General features: G+C 50.8%; 11 protein-coding genes across 11 annotated transcripts; 7 read left to right on the top strand and 4 right to left on the bottom strand.

Annotated features, from left to right (window-relative positions):
- Positions 1-138: 138 nt before the first annotated feature.
- On the top strand, positions 139-2,118 carry pacC (putative C2H2 transcription factor PacC; the record flags this gene model as incomplete). Its single annotated transcript, XM_057277682.1, has 2 exons — positions 139-363; positions 418-2,118. 2 exons carry the CDS (start codon positions 139-141, stop codon positions 2,116-2,118), a joined length of 1,926 nt encoding a protein of 641 aa, XP_057137292.1.
- Positions 2,119-3,560: 1,442 nt separating this feature from the next.
- N7471_004962 (putative forkhead transcription factor Fkh1/2) lies at positions 3,561-5,879 on the top strand (the record flags this gene model as incomplete). The annotated part of the gene is made up of 3 exons (XM_057277681.1): positions 3,561-3,674; positions 3,763-5,744; positions 5,813-5,879. The coding sequence occupies 3 exons, from the start codon at positions 3,561-3,563 to the stop codon at positions 5,877-5,879; spliced, it is 2,163 nt and encodes a 720-aa protein (XP_057137291.1).
- Positions 5,880-6,326: 447 nt separating this feature from the next.
- Positions 6,327-7,415, bottom strand: N7471_004961 (putative transcription regulator PAB1642; the record flags this gene model as incomplete). The annotated part of the gene is made up of 3 exons (XM_057277680.1): positions 6,327-6,492; positions 6,579-6,661; positions 6,717-7,415. The coding sequence occupies 3 exons, from the start codon at positions 7,413-7,415 to the stop codon at positions 6,327-6,329; spliced, it is 948 nt and encodes a 315-aa protein (XP_057137290.1).
- Positions 7,416-7,887: 472 nt separating this feature from the next.
- N7471_004960 (uncharacterized protein) lies at positions 7,888-9,859 on the bottom strand (the record flags this gene model as incomplete). The annotated part of the gene is made up of 2 exons (XM_057277679.1): positions 7,888-9,253; positions 9,309-9,859. The coding sequence occupies 2 exons, from the start codon at positions 9,857-9,859 to the stop codon at positions 7,888-7,890; spliced, it is 1,917 nt and encodes a 638-aa protein (XP_057137289.1).
- A 1,231-nt stretch (positions 9,860-11,090) lies between these two features.
- On the top strand, positions 11,091-13,183 carry N7471_004959 (putative PHD finger domain protein; the record flags this gene model as incomplete). The annotated part of the gene is made up of 2 exons (XM_057277678.1): positions 11,091-12,983; positions 13,043-13,183. 2 exons carry the CDS (start codon positions 11,091-11,093, stop codon positions 13,181-13,183), a joined length of 2,034 nt encoding a protein of 677 aa, XP_057137288.1.
- Positions 13,184-14,023: 840 nt separating this feature from the next.
- On the bottom strand, positions 14,024-14,995 carry N7471_004958 (uncharacterized protein; the record flags this gene model as incomplete). The annotated part of the gene is made up of 1 exon (XM_057277677.1): positions 14,024-14,995. One exon carries the CDS (start codon positions 14,993-14,995, stop codon positions 14,024-14,026), a length of 972 nt encoding a protein of 323 aa, XP_057137287.1.
- Positions 14,996-15,238: 243 nt separating this feature from the next.
- N7471_004957 (Gfo/Idh/MocA family protein) lies at positions 15,239-16,707 on the bottom strand (the record flags this gene model as incomplete). The annotated part of the gene is made up of 5 exons (XM_057277676.1): positions 15,239-15,503; positions 15,566-15,656; positions 15,719-16,417; positions 16,471-16,633; positions 16,684-16,707. The coding sequence occupies 5 exons, from the start codon at positions 16,705-16,707 to the stop codon at positions 15,239-15,241; spliced, it is 1,242 nt and encodes a 413-aa protein (XP_057137286.1).
- Positions 16,708-17,313: 606 nt separating this feature from the next.
- N7471_004956 (dihydrodipicolinate synthase family protein) lies at positions 17,314-18,321 on the top strand (the record flags this gene model as incomplete). Its single annotated transcript, XM_057277675.1, has 1 exon — positions 17,314-18,321. One exon carries the CDS (start codon positions 17,314-17,316, stop codon positions 18,319-18,321), a length of 1,008 nt encoding a protein of 335 aa, XP_057137285.1.
- Positions 18,322-18,986: 665 nt separating this feature from the next.
- N7471_004955 (uncharacterized protein) lies at positions 18,987-20,389 on the top strand (the record flags this gene model as incomplete). Its single annotated transcript, XM_057277674.1, has 3 exons — positions 18,987-19,744; positions 19,816-20,074; positions 20,147-20,389. The coding sequence occupies 3 exons, from the start codon at positions 18,987-18,989 to the stop codon at positions 20,387-20,389; spliced, it is 1,260 nt and encodes a 419-aa protein (XP_057137284.1).
- Positions 20,390-20,676: 287 nt separating this feature from the next.
- N7471_004954 (NAD(P)-binding protein) lies at positions 20,677-21,416 on the top strand (the record flags this gene model as incomplete). Its single annotated transcript, XM_057277673.1, has 2 exons — positions 20,677-21,110; positions 21,173-21,416. The coding sequence occupies 2 exons, from the start codon at positions 20,677-20,679 to the stop codon at positions 21,414-21,416; spliced, it is 678 nt and encodes a 225-aa protein (XP_057137283.1).
- Positions 21,417-22,125: 709 nt separating this feature from the next.
- N7471_004953 (NAD(P)-dependent alcohol dehydrogenase) lies at positions 22,126-23,440 on the top strand (the record flags this gene model as incomplete). The annotated part of the gene is made up of 5 exons (XM_057277672.1): positions 22,126-22,200; positions 22,266-22,293; positions 22,348-22,407; positions 22,464-22,505; positions 22,563-23,440. The coding sequence occupies 5 exons, from the start codon at positions 22,126-22,128 to the stop codon at positions 23,438-23,440; spliced, it is 1,083 nt and encodes a 360-aa protein (XP_057137282.1).
- Between the last annotated feature and the right edge of the window lie 558 nt (positions 23,441-23,998).

Below are 23,998 nucleotides of genomic sequence, written 5' to 3'. Positions count from 1 at the left end.
CCCCTTTTCATTCTCGCCTCTTTGTATACATATAGGGTGTCTCTTCTCTATAGTTGTCTGATCTTCTTAGTTTGTTTTCTTTTGTTCTCTTTTGCTCTCTAGGCTTTCCGCCAACTCCAGATCAAATTTCTTGGCAAGATGACGGAGAACCATACCCCTTCTACTACACAGGCAACGCTGCCTGCGCCTGTTGCTGAACCGGCGCCGATACAGGCAACTCCGACTCCTTCCGCCTCCGTCACCGCGACTGCCGCCGCCGCTACTGCTGCGGTGAATAGCCCCTCTATGAACTGCGCCGGTGAGCAGTTGCCGTGCCAGTGGGTTGGATGCACTGAGAAGTCTCCCACCGCCGAGTCTCTATATGTAAGACTGATCAATCAATTACGATCTCAAAAGATGCTAATAATGCCCGTATAGGAGCATGTTTGTGAGCGCCACGTTGGACGTAAAAGCACCAACAACCTCAACCTGACCTGCCAGTGGGGCACTTGCAACACCACAACAGTCAAGCGTGATCATATCACCTCCCACATCCGTGTTCATGTGCCACTTAAGCCTCACAAGTGCGACTTCTGCGGAAAGGCTTTCAAGCGCCCCCAGGATTTGAAGAAGCATGTCAAGACTCATGCGGACGACTCGGAGATCCGCTCCCCCGAACCGGGCATGAAGCACCCTGATATGATGTTCCCTCAAAACCCTAAGGGCTATGCTGCTGCCACACATTACTTCGAGAGCCCGATCAACGGTATCAATGGCCAATATTCACACGCGCCACCTCCGCAGTACTACCAGCCACACCCCCCACCTCAGGCCCCCAACCCGCATTCCTATGGAAATGTATACTATGCCCTGAGCCAAGGACAAGAGGGAGGCCACCCGTATGACCGTAAGCGCGGATATGACGCGTTGAACGAGTTTTTTGGCGACTTGAAGCGTCGCCAGTTCGACCCTAATTCCTATGCCGCGGTCGGCCAGCGTTTGCTTGGTCTGCAGGCCCTTCAGCTCCCCTTCCTCAGTGGCCCTGTGCCTGAATATCAACAAATGCCTGCTTCTGTTGCGGTCGGCGGCGGCGGTGGTGGTTACAGCCCTGGTGGTTCCCAGCCTCCTGGCTACCACCTTCCCCCCATGTCCAATGTTCGGACTAAGAACGATTTGATCAACATCGATCAGTTCCTCGAGCAAATGCAGAACACTATCTATGAAAGCGATGAGAATGTGGCGGCTGCCGGCGTTGCCCAGCCCGGCGCGCATTACGTGCATGGTGGCATGAACTATCGCGCTACCCACTCCCCGCCTACCCAGCTCCCGCCAAGCCACGTCACCGCAACTACCTCAGCCCCCATGGGGGCTGCTTCGGCCCACTCCCCATCGGTCGGCACCCCGGCTCTGACCCCGCCTTCGAGCGCACAGTCGTATACCTCCAACCGCTCTCCTATCTCCATGCACCATGCCCACCGCGTGTCGCCTCCTCACGACAGCGGCCCGGGTATGTACCCTCGCTTGCCGTCGGCCACTGTCGCCGACAGCATGAATGCAGGCTACCCGGCAGCGTCAGGCGCCGCACCACCCTCAACTCTGAGCGGTGCGTATGACCACGACGATCGCCGCCGCTACACTGGAGGTACCTTGCAACGCGCCCGGCCGGCCGAGCGTGCTGCCACCGATGACCGCATGGACATCTCCCAGGATAGCAGGAATGATGGCGAGCGCACTCCCAAGGCTATTCACATCTCGGAGAGCCTAATTGACCCCGCTCTGTCGGGTACCTCTAACCCCGATCAGGAGGCAGTCAAGCGCACTGCGCAAGCGGCCACTGAAGTCGCCGAGCGGGATGTCAACGTTGCGTGGGTGGAAAAGGTCCGGCTGCTTGAGAACCTGCGTCGCTTGGTTTCTGAATTGCTGGAGGCTGGTAGCGTTACTGCTGGATATGGAGTGCAGACCTCCTCGGCTTCTCCTACATCAGGACTTGATGCCATGGAGGGAGTTGAGACTGCCAGTGTACGTGCTGCTTCTGAGCAGCCCAGGGAAGAGCCCAAGTCCGAAAGTGAGGGAGTCTTTTATCCCACGTTACGTGGTGTGGATGAGGATGAGGATGGGGACTCCAAAATGCCTGAGTAAATTCTTCATCTCTCTCTGCCTTTATTTGGCCATAGTTTGATTCACGCCGTGACGACATTTGTTTATTGCCTCTCTTTCCGCTCTTCACCCACTCCAAGGTCTTCATTAAGGGCAGTTTTTTTTTAATTTTTTTTTCAATGGGGAAATTTTCCATTTCTTTCTGATACTCTTCTGGTGCTCTCATCTTAAGTTTGTTTCTGTTTGTATGACTATTAGGGCTCTCTTCATGGAACTGTTTGAACATTTGAAGTGTTTATTTATGTAAAGTGTTGTTTGCGTCTTTGACTCTTTTTGCATCTGTAGAACTTTGGAACATCGAAATGTTACCTGCTCAGGTGTATCCTTTAGATCGACATGTCAAACCCAAAGAGGCAAAGCAACATTCCCAAGCTAAACCAGATCCGGGGAGTGACGCAAACGGGCAGATCTCATTTTTATCAATCTGGGGGTTTGTGTATGTATGAAGTAGTAGGTGAATCATAATTAGTTATTGATATAGGTGTTATACATGGGTATGTGCATAGTAAGAACAATGAAGATAAAGAAAGAGGATATATACATATGTACATATTAACTAAGGATTATAGAATATCAACATTAACATAGAATCTCTGCATCTGGATATTGAAGTTCCACTCTCTGCACTCGGAAGCATCCCCAATCCCACGCTGAGCACGTGCTGGTATTGGTATTTCGGCCCTATCTCCGCCTATGGGTGAACTTTCCCTGTATGCATACGCCGTTATTACCAACATTTGAAATCCACCACTCTGTTTACGGTCATATCCCAATCGCAGTTCATTTTCTTTTCCTTACTTGTACACTTTGTTTTCTCTCTTTGTCTTTTCCTATATTCTCTCTCTCTTCTTTTCTTCTCTCTATATTTTCTTTCGGTTGTTGTGTTATATACGCTCTCCACACGCGACAAGGCGGTCACCACCCCAAACAGACGCCATTGCGCGTGTCGATCGGCCTAGGGATTAACGATAATAACATCCAGCCACACAATATCAACCTTTCGATTGGGGGAGTTTTTGGTTAAAAAAAAAGATATCCAGCCTCTTGGTCTTGTTTACAGTCTAACTGGCTTCTCGTTTTCCCCTTTTTTCCCTTTCCTTTCTTCCGTGGTGGCAAACCCATACTCTGACGTTCTTCGTTCTCTGGTTCTACCTCTGAACGGTCTTCCGATTCTGGGGCGCTCAAATCCGAATCCAACCTCGGAAGAGTTGACTTTGTTTTCTTTTTAAACTCTTTTTTCTGCCTTTTTTGCCTTCGGCTTGTCATATTTTCTTCTCTAGTGCCCCGCGCTTGTTTGTGGAGTACTTCGACTCGGACTTCATTGCCTACGCAACAGGAAGAAAAAAAAATAATCATTTACGAACCGACATTCGACTGCCAATATATCATACCGGAGAGAAGGAAGAGCGAACTACTATAAAGATATGCCGCTCACGAACCGCCGCCGCGCGCGTCGCAAGGAAATTCAACTGCAAGAAACCTCCGATGCAGAGGCTCCGGACTCATCGCCCAGCCGGCCATCTGCAAAGAAGCGCAAGGTGAGTTAAAACAACAGAGCGTTTAGTCTGAGACAAAATATATCCCCGCGCAAACAGGAGCTAAGACCCGTTTTCTTCTGATCCGCAGGTTGACCGCCGCACCTCCCCTCCGCGAAACGTCAAACATGAGTCCGGCGACGAAGCCGAGGACTCAGCGGGCGAACACGAACCCGCTACCAATCAAGACCTGGTCGATCTAGTTATTTCATACCTGAACACACCCCGCGAGGAATTGCGCGTCTCACGCGACCACTCCAACACCAAGACCGAGAATACACAGCGCATCCAGGCTTATGCTAAGATCGCAGGCCGCAACTGGACCTATTACGTCAAAACCCTGCATGTCAATATCGGCCGCGAACCGGACCGCGAACAACGGGCTGTCGAACAGTCCAGCCCCGTCACAATTGCGGCTCGTGCGCTTCCAGATGTTCATGTCGATTTGGGCCCCAGCAAATTCGTGTCGAGACTGCATGCCGAGATCTTTTATGATGGCGAGGAGACGCCTGCCTGGCACATCCGTGTCAACGGCCGGAATGGTGTGCGATTGAACAATGGCATTGTGAAGCGCGGCACCGATGCAATTCTTTCGTGTGGCGACATCATCGAGGTGGCCAATACACAAATGATGTTTGTTACACCCGGCGATGAAGCCAATATCCAACCCAGCTTTATTGAGCGCGCCCAGCGCATTGCTAGCGGACAGGAGCCCGATCCGGCTTCGGTTTCCTGGGATGCTTCTCAGCATGCCCATCCTCAGCAATCCCAGAATGACGAGGCTGCGCGACCATCTTCGTCTGGCGGGCCTTCGTTGGCGCCTGCTCCGAAGTTCATCAAGCGCCAGGTGACGCCCCCGCCGCGATCGCCTGATACCGCTGGTCAGCGCACGGCTAAGCAGTCTCCGCTTTATAACCGAGGCATGATGATGGAGAGCACGGAGGAGATTGATTACAGCAAGGACTCCTCTAAGGACCTGAAGCCGCCGTACAGCTATGCGACGCTAATTGCTCAGGCTATTTTCTCAAGCGAGGAGGAGAAGCTCACGTTGAACAGCATCTATAATTGGATCATGGAGAAATACGCTTTCTATCGACACTCCCAAAGCGGCTGGCAGAATTCGATCCGCCACAATCTCTCGCTGAACAAGGCGTTCCAGAAGGTCCCCCGCCGGACCGACGAGCCGGGCAAGGGTATGAAGTGGCAGATCGCAGTAGAGTATCGGGAGGAGTACCGGAAGAAGCAAACACGCAAAGGCGGCACACAGTCATCTGCCCCGTCCTCACCGGCGACAAAGGAGCCACCGTCATCAGCACGCGGAACAAACGTTAGCAAACTCGACACCTCGTTCTCAGCAACAGCAAAAAAGTCACCACCCATTTCGTCACCGGGCTTCAGCTCATTCCCCGTAGCTCCGGTGGAAGCATATACACCAGAGCGTGGTTCCCGGCTCGGTCGAGGCCTCGGCTCCGACCACCCACTGCGACACATGAACCCACGCGACTACGACGAGCCCTCGCCGCTCCCATCGCGCACGCACAACCACAACTCCAGCATCTCCACGCAGGTGCAAAACAGCAGCAACAACCTGACCCGCGCATACGGCATGTCCGACAACGTAGCCGGGTCCCCACCAGTCCTTTCATCGTCCTACTACAACGAAGAACCCTCTTCAATGATCACTCCCGCCCCACAACGCCAACAACCCCGTCTCCCGCCCCCCAGCACAGCGCAGATCCCGTCGAAGTTCATGCCAATGAGCTCGCCCGCGCAGTTCTGGAAGTTTGCTGATATCGGCAGTACACCTGCCCGCCCACCGCCGGACATGAGTCCTCTGAAGGGCGAGGTCGAGGACCGCATTATCGGCGGGTTCCCGAGTAGCTCTCCCCCGCCGCCGAATCTCGTTAGTCCCAGCAAACCCGGGACGTCGAATGGCCTTGGCTCGGGTCGGACTCTACCCCCGCTCCAGTCGGATTCCGGGGATATGGGACCTAATGGGAAATCCCATGGTGCGAGGAATGAAGAGCGGGAAGAGGAGGAAGATGATAATGGATCGGGGTTTGATCTTGCTAGGTATGTTTACTCTTGCTACACTGATTTTCTTTACCCAATTGGCGCGCAGGAACTAATACTATTTCTAGGGGTTTCGAACCTATTGGCTCATACCATCGACAACTTGGTAATGCTGCCCGTGCGGCAGCTACTTGATGTTGACTGCGATGGTTGGTCCAGACTGTCTTATCTTGTGATGTACAACATGTCCCACTTTACAGACTGTATCCATGTGTTTTACTACTTGATTCATGCTTCATGCTTCCGCATTACGAATGGTGTTGGTGGGTTTGGTCATTTTTATACTTGTGTTTTGGAGGTTTGCTCGATGACATTGTCATTATTTTGGGAGCAGAGATCAGGGATCGGAGTTTGATTTGATTTTGTCCCGGGGGTTTGTGGACGGCGTTAATTGTTTTTGTCTGCCTTTCTTGCTTTTGCTTGTCATCCCGTTCTAGATGGCCTTGTATGTATGGGCTTCGAGTCAGATGTATGATATCTTACATACAATATTTTTCAACTGCAAAAGAATATGCACGGTAGATCGTAGTGACATTTAAAGTTGATCTAGAGTTAATATAGAGTTGATCAGATAACTCTATATCATTCAGCAACAGTTGGCCAAAAGTTCTCCTCCAACCAAACAATCTGCCTCCACCACTCCAAACACCTTCCCTGCATAATCTCCAACTCCTCCGCCCCCTTAATCTGCCCCGCCATCTCATCAACAACATCCCCAATCCGATCAACAAACCCCTCAAACTCAGCACTAGACCAATTCTCAATAAACTTCTCCCTCAACGCACCCCCCATCCGCATCCTTCTTATAATCTCTCTCCCCATCCTCCCGCATACACCCCGCCGCAAACCTCCAAGATCTCAAATAACAAACCTCCGTAGCCCACAACACTGCCAACCCCTCCAAAACAGAAACCCCACTACTCCCAGCAGACATAAACATATCAATATAAGCCCTAGTCGTCCGGCTCGCACAGAAGAAACTAGTCCCACGCTGCTCTCCACCCCCTGCACACCAACATTCCCCCGAGCATCCCCACCAACAGCCGCAGGCTCCGAGCCGCGTCCAGACTCATTGAACTGCGGTCCAGGCGCACAAACCTCGCCCCCAGACGGCATCTGGCACTCTCCCTGACTCAGACACAGGCCGTGACCGGGCGCGCTGCTCGTCGCGTCTGTGGACATAGCAGACGCGCCCCCTTCGCCGCCCGCGTAACCGGGACAGCTTCCAGAGCCGGTGGAGGTGATTCCGGCTGAGACGGTGATGTCTGAGCCTAGCCCGTAGGAGGTGAGGGTGCAGCCGCCTTCTTCAGCGGAGATTGCTGTTAGATCGAGGGTGTAGTCGTTTGCGGTTTGTTCGAAGAAGGCGAGTTCTGTGCGGATGTTGACGAGGGCATCGATGAGGACGGTTATGGCGTTTTGTTCTGAGGTTGGGAGGTGCGAGGCTGGGGATTTGGGGTTTGGGGTTGGGAGGCGGATCTTTGAGAGGAGGAGGCCGATGAATCGGATGTAGGATTGCGCGTAGAGTCGGTCTTGAGAGAGCCATTGGCTTAGTTGGGCTTTTGGGAGGGTGCCGCGGCCGGCGGAGGCGAGGAAGGGGTGGGTTGTTGCGCGCTTCAGCGCATTGGGGGTGCTTGATAGCAGGTACGCGGTTAGGGGGCCTCGGCTTGTCATTTTATTTTGGTTTTTTGAGGTTGTTGTTGGAGGTGGTTGGTGTTGATGTTGGTATTCGAGGGGGAGATCGGAGATTAAGATTGTGGGATATGGGCGATAGTGGGATGAACATGGTATGTCGTCAGTGGGACATAACATCGGGGTATATCATTCCATAGTCACTTTTCACAGTCGTTTCTTACATGTATTCAATACTTAGGACAAGAAAAATTTTGATAACAAATCAGCGGAGATTTCATTCAGTTCAAATCATAGAAAGCTAGAACTAGCCATACATCCCTTTTGTTTTTTTTTATTTTCACACATTTTTGATCTCACGCATTCTGTTCAAATTAAAACCTCACTGGGCCCATTCATCCTTTCAAAGGCATCCGATGAGGTATGTTCAAACGATTCTCAAACTTGACTTCGCGGCTCTAGTCACTCCGTCACTCCCACTTTCGTGGATTGACAATCGTGGCAGTTTGACGTCTTAGTGCCGCCAAACGGGGTCCTCGTCGGAGTTTTCGTCGTCTTCTTCACGCATTGTAGCCATGGATCCAAACTTGATTCCATCGCGTTTGTCATTGCGTTGATCCTTGGGACTGACCGTGACCTTAGGCTCATCCTTGCGCTCATCACTGCGCTTCACGTTGGGCTCCTTCTCATCACCGACTTCAGCACTCTCGTATCCCCACGGCTTTTCTCCGGCGACTCTCAGCATCAATCGCACAAGAGCGTGCAAGGTGTAGTATGCATCATTTCCGGCATTGTGCAAGTCGGGACTCAAGATATTCAGTAATCCCAGCAGTGCTCGAAGGCCTCGCTTCTGGTTCTCCCCAGCAGCAACACGGTACAGCTCTGTCACGTCGATGGTTTCACGAATGACTGAAGAGGTTTCGTTCAGATTGATAAAAACCCGGCTTCCCGCTCTCTGGAGGTGCTTGATATCACCATTGAGGTCGAGACCGACCAAGATCACGGTGCGCTTCTGATTCTTGTACGGGGCGATCTTTTCTTCCTTCGGGGGAACCATGTATGGAGGATGGAACGCAGCGTCCACAACATCCGGAATTTCGGCACTTGGAATTATCTCACTCTCGCCGAACCGGAAGCTACCAGGACATCCGGAAATGTACGTATTGTTGACCCAGTTTCGGTACTCCTTCACACGCAGGTGGCGGGATCGAATTCGTTTGAGCCACATTTCTCCATAATCGCCAGGGACCACACCTTCCAAATCCAACATATCCAGTGTCGAAATTCCAACCTCAGTCAGAGAGCCGTAACAGTCCATCCACTCGAGATCAACGGAGATGAAAATGGGGGCATCTTGAAAGGCCCATTTGACAGGCTTCAGAATATCAATCGCTTCGATCTGGCCATTAACAAACGACGGCTGTGTACCATTGGGCTTCAACGCAGGACGCAGCCCAAAGTAGGCTTGCGCACGACCTAGGCACTCCTGCCACTTCTTCGTCTGGGCATCTCGGGCCGCCTGCTTCTGGCTGCTCTTCTTGGTCTTGATTGTGGTGAGAGATTGCTTGATTTTCTTTTCAAAGTCCTCGAAAACATGGGGCTCAACCAGCTGTGCCCAGGGTCCCCAGTTCTCCAGAGGTGAGGGAACCTTGCTCTCCAATTTCGTCTTCTGATCACGGGTGCTGCTTCGGCCAAGGTACACAGGCCGCGGCAGTTTTTCATTGTCAAACTCAATCACGAGGCCTTCCTTGCCAACGCCCGTGAGAGTCAAATTGATGTTCAGAGCCGAATTGATTTCATCGAGCAGTGCTTGAGCTTGGGAAGTGGGAATCAAAAGAAATGGGGTTTGAGAAATAACCCTGGGGACAGACAAATAATACCTGGGTGAGCATTAGCGACGATATACTTTGCTAATTAATTTTAGATTTCACAAACAGAGTCCAGGTTCGATTCCAGAACTTATCGCCCACATAGAACTGCTCATTAACTTTCTTGGCATCCTGTCCATGGAGGTAGTTGAAAGGGAAGCGGGCCATTGTGACGGCCGGAGTGAACGACTTGGGAACCGGGATCGCAGTTACCAGCTCCTCGTCGGAGTCCATGTCAGAACTACCGCCGCCGCGCTCATCTTTGACCAAGCCCGAGAGATCAAGGTGCAGCTTCGGAGTACGACGGTGGGGACGGCCATCCTGGTTGACCTGGGTCATAAGCTTGTCTTCCGACTCAGCGAGCTGTCCAACCACATGGGTACGAATGTACGACAAAGGAAATTGGCCACCCTTAGGGTACTCCATGCCATTCTCCGGCTCAAAATCAACGGGGAGAACATATCCACTTACGCCTTGCTTAGCTTTGGACTCGGCAATTGGATCAGCTCCATCCGCTGGGACAGGTTGGACGGCTTGAGCCTCGTTCAAGTGGGTATTCAAGTCTTTGAGACTCGTGTCTCCTTCTAGGAGCATCTTCAGACGCTCGCGAACATCCATATTGAAAAACCGAGATAAAGCTTCAGCAAAACCGAGGATTGTGAGATGAAGAGAGGGAGGAGAGGAAGTAGGAATTAAAAAAAATATAAACAAACGCGCGAGGACGCGCACGCTGAGCCTTTGGGACGGAAATTACTCAATTTGGAAAGAACGATCATTTGGGAAAGAGCGATGTGGGCAAATTTACACTGGGAAAGAACGATGGAAATCAGTGTGATGGTTTCCTCTTTCCTTCTTTCTTCAACAGGAATCCAACAAGGAACCCACCATGGGTTAGTACATGCATCCATACATGTAGTATTACATTAAAAAGATAAATCAATGATCTCCTCTCTTATTGTTATATCTGCTCTCTTTCCTCTCTCAAATAGGCTGTCACACATCATGACAATGGTATACATTCAGGTGATGCTGTCCGATATTGAGAAGCATATCAGAGGAGAATAGCTTCATCAATCAATTTTTTGTCTGGCTTTATCTGGCAGAGAAATATATACTCAGCACTTCAGTTTGACTTTCAAAAGTCAAATGAAATTGAATCAACTCTTGGATAAAAAGACCAGGCTGAGTATAGATATGTATGGATCGACTTTGAAATGGGTGTAGTAACGCTCTACTTCTGCGCCTCTAACTTCCTCGCTTATAAAAAATTCCTATATCTTTATTAAAGCTTCATATTTGATTGATTTTCACCCTGGGAGGAAGGGTTGGAGTCGCCGTTACTCTCGGAGAGCTCCCCACATCATAGAAGCTCGGTCCACCTCTTAGAAGATCGATCGACCAAGCATTTTAATTGGTTGAAATTGAGTGACTCAGCTTTGACATAGCGGATTTTGTATGGGAGAGGATGAAGTGATGAAGTTCATAGTAAGGGGAAAATTTTTCGTTATTACGATAGTAGATAACACGAAGCACCGGTACCCGATCGTAACCACCGAGTACATATTCGTTATATGCGGGCTCCGAGTCATTATAACTGGGTTACTGGATGGATAAATCCACGTGACTGAGAGCTCCCCAGACGGCATTGGAATAACTATCATCCGCTGTTTTAGAACCTCGTGCAGCAAGGCACCCAGCTCCGTCTGTTATCTGACGCCTAGACCCCTCGATGTCCTCATTTATCATCGCAGAATCACGGTGAATTGACATATCTCAACATCGATTGAAATTTGAACGCGCAAACCCCCCTTCCACAACCTAACAACATCCACCACTATCGTGCTAGAACATGCCCATGACCGACGACACAGACGACAGCGGAGGGGTTATCCTAGATGGCCCCTTCGATCCTGACGCGCAGGCTACAGTCACAGACTTTATCGACTACACCGAATACCTCCCCGCAGACTTAATCCGCTCCTTAACCCTCATCCGCGGCCTCGATGACCGATACCTCGACTCGGCGCATGCGGTGCACCAGCTCACTCAGATCTACGGTCAGCTCCCAGACCTCCCTTCGGATAACCGACCGGGCGCAATTGCACTGCGCAAAGACATATCTTCTCAGGTCGATCGTGCCATCAATGCGCGTGAATCGGCATATGCCGAGGCCTGTCGCCTCTACGATGTTGTAGATCGCCATTTCGACCGATTGGGCTGCATCCGCCAGAAACTCGAAGCACTGCCAAAACCTGCCTCAGAGGAACCATCGCCCCCACCCGAACCTACCCCGAAGCGTGCACGCGGAGGGAAGAAGACCAAGGATGCCACGCCGCGTATCACCCTTCGGTTGGATAACAATCGCAATCGGAGAGATAAAAATAGGAGGCGTATGCTAGGTGCTGATGGGGCGTTTGATCCAGATTCTCCGCTTGCGAGTACTGAGCAATCGGACTTGGAGAGCGAACTCATTAAATCTGCCCCCAAGCCCGCTCGACCCCCAAAGAAGGAGAAAGCGCGTCGCCTGAGCTTGGGTACCGCACAGTCGACAGCACAGGCTCTCGCGCAGTTGAAACCGCCGCCAGCTGATGCGAAATTGGGCAGCGAGGACCTGCCGTGGCTGCGGTTGACGGAATGGGAGATGACCAGGCTGCGGAAGAAGATGAAAAAGAATGCTGTGTGGCAGCCTAGTGAAGTAATGATTCACCGTGAGCTGGCCCTGGCAAACCGCGGTTGGGAAGCATACCGGACAGCGAAGGTCCTGGCAGAAGAGACGGGTGGGGAGTTCATTGACTGTGACAATATTGAGGAAACCCGGCGCGGGGAGGCAGCTAAAGATCTGGAGGAGACGAAGCTGAGCAATCGCGGAATGAAACTAAACGAAGCAAAGAAGTTGAAGCGCGAACAGTTGGCCCGTGAACAAGCATTGATGGAAGGCGAAGGTGGTGTCTTGCCCAGGACTTTGCCAAGCCCCGCCCAAGCACCCCCAGCCGCGAATCGATCATCACGGAAGAGGAAACGTGAAGAGGTTATGCTCGAAGCAACAGAACCTGTTGCTCGCGAGCCTCCAAAACCTACGCCAGTTGCTGCCCCGGTCGCGCCGCCCGCCCCTGTCCCTGGGCCCTCTTCCAGGGCTGGCCCATCTCGGCGCAGATCCAGTCGAGGAGCCGTTCCAGCCGCAGAAACTACCAATGACCTCGTCCTCCCAATCAAAACCCACGTGTCCCCCGCAGTTGAAGCCAAACTCTCCCCTGCTCTCCCCAGCCCCGCAGGCTCCGGATCCATCCCATCCCTTGTCCAACCCGTCACTACACCCACACCGCCCGTCACTCGGCCTTCATCACGGCGCTCTATAGCCGCCGCCTCGATCGAGGGAGGGACCCTCAGTAGCATCCCGACTGCAATAGCAGCAAGTGGACGTGATCGCCGTATAAAAAGCGCAACACCTGCGCATAAAACACCCATCCGCGAGTCATCACATGCGCCAAGTGTTCCAGGTCCAGCCCGCCGGCGCAAGCGTCCGGCACCAGGACCCATTTCCAGTGGTCAAGATGGCGGCGCGGCAGTAAGCTACGGGCGTCGCAAAGCCAAGCCAGGAAAGAAGCGCCTCAGCATCCGCGACTCCCAGGATGTCCGTGTAGATGAAGACGGCGTCCTCGAGCAGATCGACGCCAACGAGCCCCGATACTGTCTCTGTGGAGATGTTAGTTTCGGGACGATGATCTGCTGCGAGAATCAAGATGTAAGCTATCCCTATTATGACACGTTCTGGCAGAATGCTAATGTTTTAACTCGCTGCAGTGTGACCGTGAATGGTTCCATCTCAACTGCGTGGGTCTGACCGAAGTCCCCTCTCGCACGGCCAAGTGGTATTGCCCCCAATGCCGTGTCAAGCTGCACAAGGGTGAAGATGGGATCATCAAGGGGAGTTCGCGACGTTAATTGGATTTGAATGATCTTTCTTGCATGATACCACGAGATGCGTTTGCTGCTATTTTGTTGTTTTTTTTTCCCCTATTCGTGTACGGAGTACTGCCATACGGCTTCTGGGTTTCCAGCCTTTTCTTTCTTTCTACCAAATAATCATACGTTTATCAAACTTGGAAGCATCATTGTGATATCTGCGAGGCTACAGCCTCCGACCTTGATACGCGCTTCCGGGGCCAAATACGGGAAATGCGCCTCCCTATATAAATTGACGGAATTCCTCACACTAATATGTCTCCAGCTATATCACGATATACATCCGCCGTTATGGATCATTCTTCGAGATATACGTCCAGCACAATTTCTATCGACATGAGTCACGAAACACAGACCAATATTTCCTTGGATGAACGATATAAGAAGCTAAGCGACGAACTGGTCGTCGTTAAAAGACGACATCTAGCTCGCGGCCTATTTTACGATCCCTTTTGGGACCGAGACTTCGAAGTCGAACGCATCGAACTAAAAAGGTTAAGGCTCAAACGGCTGATATATCTCCGGGATTTTCCTGGGGAAGAATCCGAGTGGGAGAAGACCACCGAGGCGCAGATCTTGCTTGAACAAATCAAGGCCCAAGAGGCGCACTATAACTGTCTTAGGAAGCTTGTCTGAAACTCGCAAGAACCGAAACAAAGATGTGAACCGGCCCTGGGCGAGGAGGCGTCGTTGCACTAAATGTCAGAAATCAACCACGAAATTACTTCGTTATACACATCGGCAAGATACAATGAAGGCAAGATACATAATACATGGCAATTTTGTGTCTGCTTCGGATATTTAAAAAAACCCCCCAAGTTAACCCTTTGGTCTGTAAGGCTTATAGGGTAACATGCCTTCACTGCGCTCCTCTGAAGTCTCTTCCATGGTAGATAGTTCATTATACCCCTTATCCAGCCGTGATGATTTCGAATGTCGACTGGTATCCGTATCCGGCAACTCTTGATATTTACCAGATCCAGATTGCGGATGATGAAAGTCCGCCGGCAATTCCACAGCAAAACTTTTACTGTGTTCGTGCCCGTACTGCGGCGGAAAGGCATGTCCAGAAGTCATCGAACCCAACTGCACCGAACCCGTTGGCGATCTCGGTTCCCGAGAAGACGACGACCTGGACATTTGATCCGACTGTCTGCGCGACGAATGCGACGGCTCCCTGATAATCCTGCTCGATCGATCGGCCGGATTATATGTGGTCAATTTCCCATCCTCCATCATAGCCTGCAAGACACCTGCATCAAGAAGCTCCGCTTTCTTAATCAGACGATCTACCAGCACTTTGGAAGCAGCCTTCAACTGATTCTTGACGAAAGAAATTAGCGTGCGGTTGCATTCGATCTCGATATCCTCATGCAGATAGAGTCCCGTTTTCGGAGCGCCGTCTGTGCGCCTGTCGCGCGGCTCGGGTGCTTCGTCGCGCTGGTTGCCTCCAATGCGCCATTTGCTTCGGAGGTCGATTCCCATCGGCGCGTACATGTGCGTTTCTAGACCCCATGCGACGTTGTGGAAACACCCTTTGAAGCTGATCTTGCCTGACCCCATCTTGCCGAGGCCTGGAACGTATTGTACTCGTTCCGTGATCTCGTACCACGTTGAGTAATACTCGTCGGCGACGGCATCCCGTGGAGCTCTGACTGGTTGATGTGAGAGGACGAGTGGGTTTAGTGTGATGATTTCGCTGTGGCTGTGTAGGATGTCGAGGGCTAGTTGGCGGGGCACGGATGAGGGGATAGGGGTGATATTGGTATAAAGCTCTTTTCGGCGCATCATATTGAATGATTTAGTCTGAAAGATAGAAACAGCTGCGGAAGAGAGAAGATAAAAGAGTGCAAGGCTGAATTGAAGTCGCACTCGTATTTCATCTGCTTACTATTTTAAAGTTGCGGCCTTGCAGGGTTAGACTGCACATGACAGGATGGCTTTGGGCGCTAAAGAAATTATATACGAGGGCCATTTGAAAACAATACACTTCTGATTGGTATAATATAAGTCCATTTACATCGTATTTACTCTTTACTTCAGCTCCCACTTGTCGCCCTCGGAGATAATCTCCACAGGCCGTCTCTCATCCAGCGACTTGCGTCCTGCATCGAGGATTGCCGTTGTGGCGATCGTATTGCGCAAAGTGGGCAGCGGGCGGGCGTCCAGTTGGTCGAGGGTCACACGGCCCTCGTTGACAGCTGTAACGGCATCGATGAACTTCTCGAAGCTGATGTAGCCGTATCCAGTCTGTCCGCTGAAGTTTCCTTCTTCATCGGGAGCGTAGCGCATATAAAATCTAGTATATCGGAGTTAGCATCGAGCCATGGTACAACATTATTCTGAGAATAGGGTTCTTACGGGTTGAAATGAATTAGACCCTGGTCGTCGCCGGTCACTTCATAGCCACGCTTGGCCTGGTTAACGCGGATCTCGCCGTTGGCAGCCATGTCTGTTCCAATATGTCAGAAGAGGTCTGTTTATAAACTACTGCCGGAGAATGGAATAACATACAGTGGAAGTACTGGTTGGAGTGAACACCCGCATTTTGAGGTGCCGTCCAGCTAGCAGTGTAGACACCAGTGGCAATCTTCGCCGGGTTATCACGGCGGCGCCACTCCACCAGAAGGGTGATGGTGTCCTCAGTCTCGGGGACACATCCAAGCGCAGCAGCGGTACCCTGGGATGCAGTTGCTGTGACCCGCACAGGCTTGTAATCTGGGACCATGCTCTCGTTGATATCAATGTGGTGAGAGTTGAGGTAGTAAGAAATATCGGAATCACGACCAGCCCACGCCTTGAAGGTCTCGAGCTGGCTCTTAGGCTGGCTCATGTAACTATAGAAGTAGTTGAAGTCACCGAGGGTCTTCGCCTTAGCCCGCGCATCAGAGTATGCAGGGTCAAAGCGCTTGTGGTGCTCGATGAAGACGAAGACGCCGTGCTTGCGCGCGGCCTCGACCAGAGCTAGGTGGTCTCCTAGCCGCTGAGTTGCTGGCTTGGTGATAAGTACGTGGTGGCCGCGCTCAATTGCGTACAGGGCAATGGGATAGTGGGTAGAGTCGGGGGTGAAGATGGTGATGGCGGATCCCTTGGGGAGGGCATCGATAGCGGTCTTGTATGCATCGGGATCGGTCTGGTCGTCCGCGGGGAACGAGGCGAATGAGGTATCGAGGTTGTTGTAGACTTGAGAGATGTTACGGTGCAAGTGGTCACCTATTCTCGTGATTAGCTTCCTGTTTGCTTGCTTGTTGTTTTGCTCAACTTACGAATACCAGGGAACTTCTTGCCCGACACGCCCACCATGCTCAGCTCGCCAACCTTGCCCCGTCGGCGCAGGTCAAATAGACTGAGGCCTACCACGCCGACCTTCTTGTCTGAGCCAGATGCACCACCGCCGACGAAGCCGGTGGTGTATTCACCAGTGCCAACCTGCGAGTTCAGTTAGCTTGGGATCTACTGCGGGGAATCATTGCCCATACCATCAAAACGCTAGGAGGAGCCATGATGTCCGTTAATTCCGATATGGTGATTGAATTCCGGGGAGATTTCTGGGGAGCAAAGGAAATTTAAGACAATTCACAGAAAGCCGGGGTGTTAGATCGCTGGATATAATTCTTCCGGCGTTTGAAATGCCAACTCAATAGCCGTATCTTATCGGCCATGGGGTTTTGACGCCATTTGATTTCTTTTTCAACCTCATTCTTTCTTTTAAGATAGAAAGATTTATATGCGTATATACCATTTCGCTTGCTGCTCAAGATCTCAATTACCAATTTAATAAATGCTAGACTCATATATGGCCTCGTTCAACGCTATCGCCGGCTGAAATGCGCGTTTACCCGTCTTTTTTTTACCCCTCATGTCCCCCACATTCTATATGCTTGCGCTGATTGGTGGAATCCAATTCTCCGCCATACAAAGTGCCTCGGAGCATTCGCCGACGTGGGGGAGGGGAGAAGGATGCCCCGAAGAAGTTCATAAGAATGTCAAGTGCCAATGATGATTTAATTACTATATACCCCTCAAATTCCAAGTAGGTATTATTCTATCCATAGTAGTGAACATTAGTGAACATCAGTGAACACCAGCTCACAGAAACACCAGAAATCATGTCTCTCACCCCACTCCGCCCCGGCGTTTATGCGCCGACGATGACCTTCTTCGATGTTCAGACCGAAGAGCTCGATATCGCCTCTATTCGCCGCCATGCTGTGCGTCTAGCTAAGGCCGGCCTTGTGGGCCTGGTTACCATGGGCTCAAACGGCGAGGCTGTGCATCTCAGCCGCGAAGAGCGCATGACCGTCACTCGGGAGACCCGATCTGCTCTCGATGAAGCTGGTTTCTCAAACGTGCCCGTCATCGCCGGTGCCAGCGAGAACAGCATCCGCGGAACCATCGACCTGTGCAAGGAGGTCGCGGCTTCTGGCGGCGAGTACGTCCTGATCGTGCCCCCTAGCTACTACCGCGCCGCTGTCGGCAATGATGAAACCCTATACGAGTACTTCACAGCCGTTGCCGACGGCTCCCCTGTTCCTATTATCCTGTACAACTACCCCGGTGCTGTCGCTGGCATCGACATGGACTCCGACCTCATCATCCGTATTTCCGAACACCCTAACATCGTCGGCACTAAGTTCACTTGTGCCAACACCGGCAAGCTGACTCGTGTCGCTACCGCTCTCGGCGCCATCACCCCCTCCTCTCCCTTGGCTCCAGCTCAGCGTACCGCAACAGTCTCCAAGCCTAACGCTAAGCACCCATACGTTGCCTTCGGCGGTATCGCCGACTTCAGTCTGCAGACCCTCGTCTCTGGTGGCTCTGCCATTCTTGCCGGTGGTGCGAACGTTCTTCCCCGTCTGTGTGTCCGCATCTTCACTCTCTGGTCCGAGGGCCGTCTCACAGAGGCCATTGAGGCCCAGCAGCAACTGAGTGCTGCCGACTGGGTTCTCACAAAGGCTGCCATTCCTGGCACCAAGGGTGCTATCCAGTCATACTACGGTTACGGCGGGTTCCCTCGCCGACCTCTCAGCCGTCTTACTGATGCCCAGTACCAGACCGTTGCTGATAAGATCAAGCCTGCTATGGATGTTGAATTGACCTTGCCCGATGTGGCATAATGGCTTGGGAATGCGGCAAGGAGCTACATCCAAAGTCTAGTAATATAATTCCAATGCATATATCAATTTCCGTGGTCTTGTCCTTTGTCGTCATAATTTTACATCGTTTGTTGACGTCTCATTCGCCAACGTAGCAGCCTCCTTGGACCAGTGTCATGGCACTATTTTTTGAATGGCTCTGTCTACTTAGGGTAGGTCGTTCACGGGTAACAAGTGTAGTTACCTAGGGCAGATATGGTAGCCTAAGGCGCCATTCATGGATACAACCTTGGAAGCCTTGCATCATTCAAGTTTTTCGCTTTGGTTCCTTCCAATATTGGAAGCCAGAATGTACCTAATTTCCCAAACTGGCATAGTTCACGAAAATATACTTTGTTCCTAATTCCACTGCGGAATACGCGTCCACTGGAACAGCTCAGCTTCCAGCGCTAGCATTTAAGGAAATGGATGGGGCCTCTGATTAGGGCTTAGTAGGTTAAATCGACCTCCAAGCCCTCTCTACTTTCACCTCTCAAGAAGCTATTCTCCTCAACCACCTAAATATGGTAACTACACATACACTGTACTTTTTATTATTATTTGTTACCAGATATTCCAAGTCCTCATGTGCGATACTGCCATATATACTGATTATTCGACTTTGCTGCCTCGGGCAATCTACCAAAATGGACGATACCCCCGTAAACACAATCCCCAAACCTTGGCGTTTTATACTGAAATGCGCGAGACTTGAACAAATGCTTGTCTCTATGAAAAAAATAACGACGTCCTTCATCCCACAGCAGCGCCTAAAAATTCTCCGGATTGACTTCAATCATCTGGACATTGCTTCTGGTATAACTTCGCCTTCTGTCACGCGCTTTTTCATGCCACGGACAAACACACCTAGGATAGAGAAGATAGTTGCAGATCCAAGCTGGGATTGGTTTCTATCTCAGAAAGGCAATTTCGGCAAAGGAACTCACTGTGCAAACTATCTACTTCGGCGTGTGTTCATGGACTACCAGGACTGGAGTATTCCGGAATTTTGGCCCTACGAGCTGGATGGAGCGAAAAGCGAGGAAGACAATAATGATAAATATCCTACTGTTCAAAAGTCAGGTCACTTTGATAAAACTGAAGACGACAAGGTGAGCGATGGAGAGGACAAACCGGATGATCAAGAATCCAGCGAGAATGAGGAAATATACAGTGACAAGGCTAAAGAAGGGGAAATTGTGGACCCGAAAAGCCATTATGAGAGTGATAAAGATGGCGACAAGAGCGAAGAGAGCGATGACGAGAATCGCAAATCGAGTGATAAAAGTCGCGAGAAAAGCGAGAAAAGTGACAAGGGAGTCAATGATGACCATGAGATGGTGATTGCGAATGCTTTGGACCTGGAGATTCGCAATTACCAGACAGATGACTGGTCAGTCTACTGGTAAGTGACACATTGCTATTCCCTATGGGAATGTGAAATTTGTATTATTTAGGCTGATCACCTTTACCTAGGTACCAAAGACTGTACGATCTTGATCTCCCAGACAAAACACACGGAATCAGTATCGCCAGGTCGATGGACCTAGATCACCCTCGCAAATCGCATACATGGGCTCTGGTAGATGTGATCTTGTGTGGTCACGATCGCCCCTCGACTGCTGAGCTCATAGCCTTAGTTAGCTGGGGGTTGAGAGGCATGTTTCATCAATTAGATTCGCTCGCCAACGGAATTGAGACAGAGGATGTTCATATGCTCAGTGAAGTTTTTCCAGTACGTTCGGTTCCCTCCCAGCTCCATCCCTTGTGCAAAACAATGTTTTACTAATAACTTTGAGCTCTATAGATTATGATCATAGTGTTCGACCAAAGATGCTGTGCCCGTGTACTATATGGCTACTTTGATGGTAGATTCCAAGTTCAATTTACCCCGGTCTTGAATTTTCAAGAATTTACCGAGATCAGATCGTCAACCTTGGACGGTTACATGGGTCAAATTGATAAGAAAAAGTACTACGACATGATGCACTCACTGCTTCGTTGGGCATGGCCTCTTGGCCATCATCTCACCACTATCGCTCAGCCCTAAGACCACAACAATTATGGCTATATAGGGAACCTTCATTTAGCTCCGCTGTCCCAGTATAGCTTTGAATGGCTCATTTATATGGCTAAGTCTCCCCATGATGCCTCTGAGGGGTATTTGAACTTGATTTGTGGGGCAATCCTTTGTCTACAACTAGGGCTTTTGTGAGTGTCCCACCCCCCTACAAACTAGTATATAGGCATTAGCAGGTGAAGAATTCCATGGTAGTTCCTAAACTTGCAGATCTACTTGCTTACCCTTGACAATACATTCGATGTGTAGTAGTAAATATGATGTGCGTCCACCTTACGCTCGAGATTCTTGAAGCCGCCGCTGCCACAAACGTCTCTATTGAGCGGGTGGTTATAACCAGCTCAGTTGCGGGGATAATCTCACCTATGGCCTTTGGCGGGTCCGAACCTCAAGATCCGGACCATCCCTTTACTTCCAGCAGTCGCGTGCCGCTGATGAAGCCGCCCTTTGCCCATCCGAGTATCGCCTATATAGCTTCCAAGGTGGCATCTCTAGAAGTGACCGAGACCTGGGCGAAAGAGACAAATCCTGGGTTCGGCATCGTCAACATCCATCTATCTTGGGTACTGGGTCCGACTGCATGGGCCGGTGAGGAATATGAGGTGTTATTAAAAAAGGGCAACCGACTGGTACTCAACACGATTGTTCAGGGCAACAAATCCCCCTTTCCCCATATGACCCGTGCTATTGTGTATGTTCGTGACGTCGCCCGCCTCCATGTCCAGTCATTGCAGCAGGCAAACATCGTTGAAGCCGGGGTTGTCGTAGTTTCATTGCCAGTACCCCAGGGGCATGGGAGGATATCCCAGGGATTGTCCGGAAGAATTTTGTTGAGGAGCTTCAGAGCGAACCGAAACGTGTTACTGTTCTGGGCGAACAGACGTCGATTCCACTTGGCATCGAATCCTCTGATACCGTGGTCGCCTTTGGGTGGAAATTCACGGACTTGGAGCAAACAATCACTGATCTCATCTCGCAGTACATCGAGCTCAAGTGATGGGTGTCTGTTTCTGTCGTCCTCGAATGTGGCTGCTGTTCCCCTCTTTGGCATGCCCAGACCACATCCATGTAAATCCCAAGCCCTAAGCCAAAGCCCTACATCATCCCACTTCTTATCGTTGATAAGGCCAAAGCGGGATATAATTTCTCCTCGCAAGCTCATAGGTGGAAAAACCTGTAAATCGGAGTTGATACGAGAACCCGTCCACTAGACCGCCGCGGGACCTAGCGCTATCAGCTACGTAGCATGGATGCTAACAAAATCCTACCCCACAGCAAAGCAACCACCCCACGCTGCCCGGAATACTTGATTCTTTTCAGCATATTCGCCTCTCGGGCGATATCGAACCCCGATCCCTGCGCTCTGATTCCTCTGATTCCTCTCGATTGTCAGTTTTCCCGGTGGAGCGGGTCCACGGGACAATGTCCGACTGGAGGGAAGCAGCTGTATACTGTAGCAATACGTAGTGCCACGATGGATTTGGAGACTGTATCCCGCGTTGGAAGAATAGGGAATGTTTTGCGCTCCCCGCTCGTAGGGTCTGAAATTTAATGGCGTTGATATACACCCCCTGCACCCCGCTTGTCTGCTGGTTTCTACTTTCCTTTTCTTACTTTTTGGTTCCCTCGTGTACACTGCTCTGCCATATCCCAAAGAATAGTCATTGACAAAGACTTCTTCAGACTAATCCCTTATTCTTATCACAATGCCTTACCCCGAAGAAGCTGAGGGATTCCAGGTCGATGGACCTAACAGCTTCACCCAGTTCCACAAGCGCCACGTATGTGATCTTTTCCGTGCGTTGGTTAGGATATCTGCTTACCTAGATTTTATTGTGATGAATAGTTCAAGCTGAAGCCCTTCGGCGACTATGGTGAGTTTTGCTATCGGTGCTACTATGCTTCTTCCTGGTTCTAACTGAGTATAGATGTCGACATTAAGATTGAGGCCTGTGGAATCTGCGGCAGTGATGTACACACTATCAGCGGTATGGTGAACCCGTTGAAATATCAAACACAAACACCGGCTAATGTATTCATATAGGAGGATGGGGTGATCAAAAGTTCCCCCTGTGCGTGGGTCACGGTACGTATCTAAAAAGAAAAGAAAACCGCTACTGTCTCATGCTAATGGCCATTCTAGAGATCGTCGGTCGGGCAATCCGTGTCGGACCTAAGGTCACTTTGATTAAGGAAGGCGAGCGCGTTGGAGTCGGCGCGCAGTCCTACTCCTGCGGCAAGTGCAAGCAGTGCCGCAACGACAACGAGACATACTGCCAGGTTGAGCCTATGGACACCTACGGCTCGAAGTGGGCCGACAGTGGTATTATCAGCCAGGGTGGATACTCATCGCACGTGCGAACACACGAGCACTGGGTTTTCCCGATCCCGGACGCACTGGAGACCAACGCGGTGGCTCCGATGCTGTGCGCCGGACTGACGGCGTACTCGCCCTTGGTGCGGAATGGCGCTGGTCCTGGCAAGAAGGTTGGAATCGTTGGACTGGGTGGTATTGGTCACTTTGGAATCATGTTTGCTAAGGCGCTGGGCGCGGAGACGTGGGCTATTTCCCGCTCTCGCGCTAAGGAGGCGGATGCTCTCAAGCTCGGTGCTGATGGTTACATTGCTACTGCTGAAGAGGGATGGGAGAAGGATCACCTGTGCTCGTTTGATTTGATTATCAACTGCGCTAACTCTTCGGAGGGTTTCGATCTTGCGCGTTATTTGTCCATGATGGATGTTCATGGGCGCTGGATCAGTGTCGGTCTTCCTGAGGAGGAAGGTCAGGTCATTAAGGCTCAGAACCTGATCTCCAACGGTGTTCTTATCGGTGCCAGCCACCTGGGTAGCCGTCGGGAGATGCTTAATATGTTGCAGCTGGCTGCGGATCGGGGTCTTAAGGGTTGGGTGGAGGAGATTGCCATTGGAGAGGAAGGACTCAAGGAGGCCATGCTGCGCATGAAGAAGGGTGATGTTCACTATCGGTTCACTCTGACCGGATATGAGAAGATCTTTGGATGAAGGGGATAGATGTTTCGGTATTGAGAATTATGTATATAGTCGGTGTCAACATACAAAACCAGGGGGTAGAAGGTTGGGTGGTTAGGGGTGTTTATCTATATCGAAGAAGTTTTCCGAAGAGATTGAAATCAATTATTTTTCCAATAATACTATAGTAGTATTAATTTTCGCTTTTTCCGGATGCAACATTGAAAGAAGAAATATAGTTACAAAGCGGCCCAATTCAGGTTGGACTCTAGAGCTGTAGTACTTTGTATGTACTAATATTAGCATCGGTGTCAAAAAAGCCTGTCATCATTTGTTGTTTCAATAAAAAAATTTCAGAAACCCTAATCGCCACCGGAGGAGATCACAGTGTAGTCGGTACTTAGATCCACAGTAGATTTATAGCGACGATCCAAGTCACAGTTACTCCGCATTTTCCGTCCACGGGTGTTTCCCCCCAGGATTTGCCCCCGGCTTAAAAAGTCTGAACCACGCAGGGGCGAGTACTCCAAAGGTATCAGGTACTTAATTCTTATAGGAGAGTGGTATTGGGATGCCAGTAACAGTGACTAC

The sequence above is a fragment of the Penicillium samsonianum genome (assembly GCF_028829775.1).
Source record: "Penicillium samsonianum strain IBT 33392 chromosome Unknown utg000003l_segment0_segment0, whole genome shotgun sequence".
In the NCBI taxonomy this organism is placed as follows: Eukaryota; Fungi; Ascomycota; class Eurotiomycetes; order Eurotiales; family Aspergillaceae; genus Penicillium; species Penicillium samsonianum.
The sequence above is the reverse complement of the archived record's forward strand: the minus strand, read 5'-3'. Positions and strand labels throughout refer to the sequence as shown.